A 9,937-nucleotide genomic window follows, 5' to 3' on the forward strand; every position below is an offset into this window, starting at 1 on the left:
TCCATGAATGAAGCCACAAAAGGGACTCGTCAAGAGCAGAATGTGATGAGATATATCAGTTCTAGTAAACAGAACATTGTAAGTCGTTATCTACCACTGACCACTTTGCCCCCAAATATCAAAGTGATTTCTATATTCAAATTTTTATTTCTATCGCTGAGAACAAACAAAATATCTGTTCACCTATCCTAGAATATGTGAACAGTCGTCCAAACTGATTGCAATCCTACGTCCGTTTGGCTACCTAGAGGGTGATTTCTGTTTTTATTTATATTTTGACATATGATAGCTCTAGTGGGGCACAGGGTGACTCCAAAATCAAGAGTCATGAATATTAAACATAAAGTGACTATCAACACGACATCAATAGTCAATAGTTATACTACCAATCAAGCAGGTGACCACTTTGCCCCCACTATCCCTACTACACCGCGTTTCACAACTATAGAACCATTTTTTGTGAGTTTCTGAGATATGTAAGAAGTCGGTTGAATCGAAGTATATAGTGTAGGATATAATAACTATCTTTATTTATAAGACTGGCCATTTGAACATTATTGTTGTGTTCAGGCGCGAAACAATCAAAAAACTAAAATTCCAGTGTTCCATAACTATTGAACCAGATGAACAAACTCTCACTCCTTTACAAAATGCCGACATGCCGCCTGCAAAGTTACGAGTTAAAAAATTACATGACACGTTCTGTAAGTCCTTCCAGTATGAAGAAATTCTGTTCTAGTTGAATTTCTTTTTATCAGAGAAGCTCTCCTAAAATAGGGAAACCGTGGAATTAGCTTCCACATTAGTTTTTGGACCCGCAGCTTTGGAGATGGGATTTTTAAGGTTCAGGGAGAGTTTTTTCTAAAAGGCCTAGTTTAGATAGCTCACCATCAACACGAATGAACATTCAGAAGTGCAACGAAGTGCTTCAGAATCATTTACTTCTGTTTTTGCATCAAAAACACCGTGATAATTGGGTAATTCGGTATCAATTCATAAAATCCAGAAAGTCAAGGCATGGTTTAATGAATAGGGACTTCAGATTTTGGACTTGTTTACCAGATCAAAACCCTATCAAGAACTTATAAGGAGTGATCGTACGAATAGTAGATGCAGCTTACAAGCTTTATGAATGATTTGGAGAGCTTAAACGAGCAGTATCCTCTGCGTAGAACGAAATATATACTACAACATGGCGCAGCTTGGTCGAAACCACCCCGAATGGGTTATTTGAACTGATTGAGAACTAAAGATGACTTATGAATTGTAAACATAATGTAATTCATGTGAAATTGACGGTAATTTTGTGAAGGAGTGAGAGCTTTTCCATCTGGTTCTATAGATATGAAACACTAAAATTTTATTTTATTGAATGTTTCGCGCCTCGACACAACAATAATGTTCAAATGGCCAGTGTTATAAACGAAGATAATTATTATATCCTACACTATATACTTCAATTCAACCGACTTCTTACATATCTCTGGAGATTTAGAAGAAATGAGTGGTTCTATAGTTGTGAAACGCATTGTATAAATAAAAATCCAACGAAAATGATTGCATCAAATAGCCTAATGGTTTTAGTGAAAAAGATTTTTTTTTGGAAAAGTAGCACTGTTCAATAACTAAGCATTTTATTTATTTTCATCAAAACGCTTTGTACGAACTAGATACATTTGAATGTCATAATCGGTAAGCCTATTTACTTATTCTTTTGGCATTACATATTTTCAATATACTGTCTTTAATACACATATCTAAGAATCCAGAAGAAAACCATTTCTCAAAACATGATTACCGTTCCCCATCAGCATCACTAAACGACGGTCATCCCTACAGCTTCGCCGAAGATGGAAACCTCAGAAGGTAGGGAAAAAACGGTCACGAAATACCAGTCTCGATAATACGAGAGATGTGGGTCAAGCGGTATAACGGCACCGGCATTCACGTTTATACTACAGCTTCCGCTGTAGCTCTCCGTCCCTTCGCTATCCCCCATCGCTCCACATGTCTCCTCGCAAGTTGCTAAGTATGTGAACCCCTCCCGGTGAAAGCAGTGGACTTTCTGTTTACACACAGCAGAATGCAAATTATACTCTTTCTTACGCTGATCAGTTGGTCACAATTTGTCCGGAGAAATTCTACGCATTATAAGCATCGAGAGTGTGTTTGTGTTGGAGTGAAAAACCATCAGATAAATGGTTTGTGACGCAAAATACGCAAATATTTTAAATCATAAGAATAATTTCTTTTTATTTGGCACTTATGACATATTTTTACAATAAATATGATAATAAATAAACGATCAATCGCCAGATAAAATAAATAACTCTTATTGACTAATTCAATGGAGGGAAGACACGATACGAGTTAGGGCATTACGAATTGACACACGCCGTAGCTGTCACGCTTGCGGTCAGGGCCACACTGTTCCTGGGCTCCGAGAAGCTTAAGCTCCCATCCGTCACCGTTCGGTTCGTCGTTTTCATTTTGCAGCTGCAGTTTCATCATGTCGATATCAGACCGTGGATACTCTAGGCTATCGAAGGAATAATTAGGATAAGCGGGTAAATCAAGATAAGTCCGTGCATCCAGCATCAGGTGATTATCATCGTCAATACCATCATCCTCGCTACGAACGATACCACCGTCACCGTTGTTGTTATTGGTTAGTATAGTGTACACGGTATTAGTTCTAATTTCATCGTCGTACGTCGCCAACCCGGGTAATGACTTTGGCTCTCTTACGGTACTAGCATAATAATTACCTGATGGCGCGGGAAAGCGAATCATGTTCGATGATGTTGGCTGTTCTACGTTGAATGCGAGGGGTCTTACGACGCGATAAATCGGGGAAGGGAGAGCGGAATTGCTGCTACGTGCTGTGCTAGAGATATCAACCTTATACGGGGTGCGTCCCTCGATAAACTCATCGTTATCTACTCTGGCCTGTGTTTGAGTATCATCAAGAACAACCACTTCGGGAGCGATACGTTGCACTTTTTTCTGCGCGCCATGGCTCTTAGTACCTTTACGATGACCAGACTTCTTTTTCTGGGAGTGCTTCTGACCGGAACGATTCAATAAATCCAGGAGAGATATTCCAGCCGATGGAGATGATGGAACCACAACGATTACAAAGTTTTCCAAATCGGCTCGAATGTTGAATTTTCCCTGCTGGCGTTGGTCGAAAGTGATTGTTTTACGCGCTTTAGTTGTCGTTGGAGCGGCAACTGTCGTTGTAGTTTGTTCCACTGAAGAACTAGTTGACAGCTCGGCGGGCGCTGGAACGATGGGTTCTGGTTGCGCTTCAGCATCAACCGCGTTGGAAGAAGTTTCACTTATGCTGCTCGATACCTCGGAACTACTTTCTGGAACACTAGCATCTGGAGATGAACTGATGCCACCTTCTTGTGCTGAGTCATCCTCACTGGTATTCGATGCTTGGTGATCGTTACGAATCACCGGTCCCGCCAGTACTACCGTTCCCAGTAATAAAAACACCAGAAAAATTCTGACCATATTTTCCGAATATCTAACGCAGATTATTTGAACTTAATACTGCAGCGCAACTTCCTTGTCGATATCGTTGCTTTCTGGTTCAAGTTCAACGAGCGACTGGCCGCAGAAAGATATTTTATTTACGCCAAGTTCATTATAGACGACGCAACAGGAAAGAAGAAAAGTATAAAAACAGAAAATTGGAATATGCCGTTTTGCCGTTCTTCTGTACAGTGATGATCAAGTGCACACTCCTTCTCTGTCGTGCACATGCGACTAGCCAACCTGGCCGTTGAATCCCGCGCTGTTTCACCACCCATCGAATCCGACTGATAGCAATACTCCCGGTTACTCCTAACGTGGATTTGATCATTATAATGTACATCTTAGATGTTCCTCTTTCACCATTTCTCCATTCTATATTTACCCACCACATTATGACTTTTGCAACGCCGACGATGAGATGGTCCACTAAGTAGTCCAAACGAAAGGGGAGCTGTGGCGCAGCGAATCAAACTTGTAAATCACTAGCTTCGTTCCTGATAGACCATCGAATTAATCACAATGAGCGTTGTATAAATTTATATAATAGCAAAGCCGTCAAAACAAAATTTCAACTGTGAATGTATCTCCGTCGTTCACTCAGTGATTATCTAATCCATCGTTTATATGGGCATCAATCTCAAGATTAATCATTTGAGATGATTATGGAACGACGAAATACGTCACGTTCACGGTAGAACCCTTCCCTGATTCCCATTCTGTTTGAATGAATAGTGTGTTTTCCTCTCGACACATGCATCCAACAGGGCTCATTTGGTTTAGAAACGTAGCCGGAAGTTATTTTCTCGATGAATTATTTTTTTATTTACATTAGCGATGAACCCGATTAACCGCGGTTCACTTGAGGCTAATACTCTACATATTTGTATCGTGTGATTATTAACAACACGTGTCACACTTTTGACGAATTTCATGCCAACTCGACTGGCCGTTGGCAGCCCCAACTCAGTTAGCAGCGAAACGTTGTGGGTGTAAACACATGGGTCTTTTAAGCAACTGAAATATTCAAAAAAGTATTCGACTACTTTTTCGAGATTTACAAAAAATTGTAACTCAAAAACTATAATACCTATAAAATGAAAAAAAAATTATTTTGGAAATTAAAATTTATTTTCCTCGAAAAGATGTTTTTTTTTGAATTATGAAGAAAATAGATACGAATAGACAAAATACAATTTCCAACAAGTCGTCCATACATCGGAAGTTGGACACATTTACAGGGAAAAAAATTTTCTAACGATAACTTTTTAATATTTTCTTTGAAAAAATTACAACTAATCCTAATTTTGTTTAAAGTCAAGATAGCAATATAGTGTATTCGATCTTATTAAAATATGAACTTTCGTCGAAGACGTCAACTTTCTATATTTTATAGTTTCTGGAATAGAAGGCATTTTGGTATGGAGACCCCTGAAAAAATAATGTTTTACTCGTTACATTGTTGTGTGTAAATTATCGCGTTTGACATGTTCTTGACATGTTTCTGAATAGAAATAAATTAGCAGAGTATGTAAACCGCGATAATTTATACATACAAATGCTATGAATGAAACATTAGATTCGACCTCATCTATCGGATTCTATAGCAGACTCAAACTGAAACGTTTTTGAAGTTGAGTTATTAACTAAAGAAAAAGTTGATGAAGAGAAATCGATCAAATCACTATACCCTTTCTCCTTCTGAGCCCCTCAAGTACAAGGTATTCTTCAGCATCGTATTGTTAGCGCCTATTAATGCGAAGAACGAAATAATTATGGTTGATGCTGGAATGAACGGTCACATTTCGGATGAAGAAGTTATGTTTTACTTCAAATTTGGAGAATTGTTCCAGAAAGGAGAACCAGCACCTGCACCAGTACCAAACACAACTGATCATTTCGCTTCAGTATTCATTGCGGACGAGGCTTTCGCGATACACGAAAATTTATTAAAAACTTTTTGTGTGTGATTGAATCGAGAGAAGGCGTGGTTTACGATGGCAATTTGGAAGGCAAACTAGAGGGGAATGAACTCTCTGAGCTCGGAACTTTCGGCGACTGAGCAATAATCGATTGCGGGCGCATACAATATTGGATACGGAAATATCCTACTGATGGGGAAGAATAATCTTCAGAAGCTATCCTGTTAATTGCGATTGCTTGAAAAATCACAAAACCAAATGTATTTGGTCACAGTGTTACATGGATAGAAAACATTCAAATAAACTCTTTCACATGAATGTAATTTTAAATTCCCAGAGGAACTGGCAGATTATTTTCAGTAACGATTAGATATTTCCACATTTTCCTCGATACTGGAAGCCCACCAGTGGTTAATGCTAACTCGATAACCATCTGTTAATAGCACTTGATTGAAACATTTTTGGTCACAGTGTTACATGGATAGAAAACATTCAAATAAACTCTTTCACATGAATGTATTTTTAAATTCCCAGAGGAACTGGCAGATTATTTTCCAGATCTTTCTCGATGTTGAATGGCATCCAAACGGAAAGAATTCCGCGCGTGTATGTGTGTGTGTGTGTGTAGCGGCTGCTTCGAGATCTTCCCGGGGAACCGTTTGTGGCATCACTCTCCTCCTGATGGATTCCCTTCTGGCCTAAGGTGCACAAACAGGCTCTTGGTGACACCGTTCATCCGCGCTTTCATGATAAATGAAGAGCTTCACCACAACAGCGACAACATGCACCAATCGCTGTTCAACTTGAACTGAGTGGATTTCCGAGCGGCGCTCGCTTATATACCGATTGGTGATTTCAATAGCCTGTTTTGAAAGCAATTTTAAGACTATTGAAACAAGTTTTAGGATCAGAAAGTAACAAGTATAGAACGCGTAGACATTTTATCTTTCAAATGAAGTGTTTATCATACCATTTCGTTGAGTTGTTTAGGAGCTATTAACGCTCAAAATCTCGGTCTCCGGCGTAACGCTTTCGTTTTCGAAACTTTGATTTTACACCCCGGTATAGAAATGAAAGACGTAGTCCTACGTCAAAAAAGCTACATCGATTACGATAGCCTCTTGTTATCTGCCTACTGAATTCTTGGAATAGCTATTGTGAAATTCCACGCCAAGCCAAAAACCAAAAACTTCTGGAAAGCCATTGTCCCAAAACACGTCTTGTCAAAGCCAATGATCTAAAAAGGGTTCTATGATGGTGGTCCTCTCTGTGCTCTGCCAAATGGGTTGTCGCTGATGCAGTCGACTATAGGTTGTCGATGCGGAGTAGTAACATGTGTGTTAACCATTGAGTTGCTGTAACACTATTTGTGTAGTATGTATATGCCATATAGTTTTCAATTTCCATATGAAAATCATCAGAAAATGAGTCGACAATTTTTTATACGTCTACTGCAATTAGCGCGAATTAAACTAAACAAAAACAATGGTGCAAAAGTCCTCTACTTCAGATTAGAACAACTGAAGACAGCTTTAAATTGTAAAAGTTTGAATGAACATGAATATTTAGTAGTAATTGATTGCTCAAACAAATAGTCTTTACCTGTTCAAATAATTTTCCTAATATTTTCTATATAACCTCATCATTATAATATAAAATTAGACATTAATTTATATTCATAGTTTTGTTACTACTCGCAAAATATGTATTATTTTACAGCTACAGAAAAGTTGATTTTCATTCATAATTTTCTCTGAAATGTCTCAATTCGGAACGTTAAAAAACTCATAAAACGATGTTCCGTTTCATTCTACGAGTATCTCTTAAAAACACATCTGTCTGAAAAAATAAAATAGTGGTCGATGGGCAATGTTTCAATGATCCCTAATGCGTAATATATCGCACCCAGTTCAGCGACATACACGGAACAAGGATCTTTTCATTGAAGATGCCGAAGCCAGTGGACCCGTTTATGTATGAACCGTCAGTAAAGAACATTTTATCAGATCTAACTTTCCCATATTCTGCCGAAAATATCGGCGGAATATAATCGGACCGTAGATGATCTGGAATTCCATGGATTTTTTGTCGCATGGACAGATCAAAAATGACAGAGGAATTGCAAAAGTATGGGAAGCAAACTTGGTTGGAGATGCCTGGTGAAGGGTGCACGTCGTGGGTAAGGTACTCATGGTATAAAGACATAAAACTTGACTGAGGAATCAGTTGGAGTAGATTTTCGAAGTTATCAATCACCAATGGATTCATGATCTTGCAACGGATGAGAAATCTGTAGGATAATTCTGTGAACCGAAGAGTAAGCTCCTGCCAAAACTTCGAGACTCATCGTATGTGTCGAATGCAAACACCCCATGGCTATACGCAAGCAACGATATTGTATTCTCTCCAGCTTGAGAATATGAATCCTGGCAGCTGATCGGAAGCAAAAACTGCCATATTCTAACACTGATAATATCGTTGTTTTGTATAACTGAATGAGGTCTCCTGGATGGGCACCCCACCATGTTCCGGTTATTGTTTGGAGAAAATTGATTCTTTGCTGGCATTTCTGTTTCAAATACGCAATGTGTATTCCCCAGGTACATTTAGAGTCAAAATATACTCCAAGGTATTTGAAAAACATCGAGTGCTTGATCGTTTTGCCGGATAGGTGAAGCTGGAATTGGGCGGGTTCGTGCTTCCTAGAAAAAACGACCATTTCAGTTTTCTCCGTGAAGTTGTTATCACGAATCATCTTGGCATTCAAATCAAATTGGTTACATCACTAACTAAGGCTTTATCTATGTGGTGTAACTTGAGTGCATCGGAATTACCCCCTCGCACAACCAAGTCATCAAACATGGCTTTCAATTTAGGGCATCAAACAAGAGTATCGGTGCCGTAAGGGCTTGCTGCTGCACGATCACCTGTTGCGCCCCACTAGCTCCAAGAGATGTTCCAAGCGATCGAGCGTTTCGGTAGAGCATCGAAAACGTTGAATTTATCATCTTGCTCGTCCATCTTCGCTGGCGGAGTGATGGCTAACACTTCACGGTGCAATTCGCTATATTCAGCATAATGCATAGCTTCTTCAAGTACACCTTTATCAATGAAGCACTTATCTTCGACGAATCACCCTCGACTGCTTGTAAGCTATGGTTTATTCTCGTCATTCTTCCTTTCACCAGACCTCGGTGGTGGATGAGCATTTTCAACTGCTCCGGGTCAGCTACCGACTCCTTCGGTGTGTGGTCGATAGGCATTTTCAAATTGTCACTTTCTTTCACTTTTCTATCACGATTATTAGTTCTTCAGTACTATTACGCTTTACCAAGTGTAACTAAGTCTTTCATGGTTTGCACAAATGTCTTGTTTGCTGAATTCACTTTACTAGTCTTTTTCAGCATGCTCATCCGATTCGATCCGGTTCGAAGGACCGATGTGAAAGCCGTGCCAGATTATGGTGGGAGGGCGAGCGTTCCGCTTAGGCACTTGTGGAAAACTTTCATGTCCTTTGAAAGGACGGATTGGTTCCACAAGCACGTCAACAGAAACACCTCGATCACAAGCGGACTGTAGTTCTTTCTCGTTACTTCTTTCTGTACGGATACTGGTTCTCCGGTGGAATCGGGATGATGATTTGTTGTTTAAAGAACTAGCTACTAGATTTGGTTTTTATACAGTTTTCATTCACACGGTTAAATACACGAATTAATCTTTAATCAATGGTGGTTGGAAATGAAGTCAGCATAAAGCAAAAAGAATGCAATTAAAGGCTAATATGTACACTAGGGTGCCAATGAAAATGTTCACCACTTCGAAAAAATACCCTATGCAAAATATCAGCTCAATCGGACTTAAGGGCAAGTGGCGCAAAGTGGTCAAAGTTAGAGTTTTTTGAAAATCTAAAAATCACCCTCATTATACGCATCAACTCACATTGTGAGCTAACGCCCGAATCTAGACAATCATATTGCTCGTTGCGTCGGGGAGGAGAGCGAGTGGTTAGTGCAATCGCAAGAAAACGTACCCATTCAAACCGTCAAATTGTTAACTTTATTTACTATATTCACTGTTCATGTTTTAAGCAAAAAAAAAATACTGGACAAATTTCCTGTCTAATGATATATAACACAATACATGTCGCAATAACCATTTTGAGTAATATGCGTTTAAAAACTCTTAATAAATCGTTATCTTCTTCGTAGAGTGTCAAAAAAAATTGTCAAAAATCTACACGAGGCAAAACGTATGGTTTAGGGTGCCAATGAAAAAAGTTATCTCGATTTTTCATATGGAACTTTGTGCAAAATGTTGATTTACACGATAAAATATACAATGCGAAGTATTAGCTCAATCGGACTTTATATACTAAAGTCGCAGACGTTAAAATTTGACTTTTTTTTAAACCGAAAAATCACCGGAAATCGGGGTTTAAACAAAATTGATGCCAAATGTCTTATAGAATCGGA

The 9,937-nt window shown here is 38.9% G+C and overlaps 1 protein-coding gene across 1 annotated transcript; it reads right to left on the bottom strand.

Moving 5' to 3' along the window:
* Window positions 1-2,226: 2,226 nt before the first annotated feature.
* On the bottom strand, window positions 2,227-3,824 carry LOC129776661 (uncharacterized). The gene has a single exon (XM_055782431.1). The coding sequence runs from the start codon at window positions 3,520-3,522 to the stop codon at window positions 2,371-2,373; it is 1,152 nt and encodes a 383-aa protein (XP_055638406.1). The 5' UTR covers window positions 3,523-3,824; the 3' UTR covers window positions 2,227-2,370.
* Window positions 3,825-9,937: the final 6,113 nt, after the last annotated feature.

Source organism: Toxorhynchites rutilus, chromosome 3 (genome assembly GCF_029784135.1).
Source record: "Toxorhynchites rutilus septentrionalis strain SRP chromosome 3, ASM2978413v1, whole genome shotgun sequence".
Classification (NCBI taxonomy): Eukaryota; Metazoa; Arthropoda; class Insecta; order Diptera; family Culicidae; genus Toxorhynchites; species Toxorhynchites rutilus.

What these genes read in the sequence shown, in the direction of transcription:
- LOC129776661 (XM_055782431.1), bottom strand. Translation starts at nt 3,522, where the DNA reads ATGGTCAGAATTTTTCTGGTGTTTTTATTACTGGGAACGGTAGTACTG.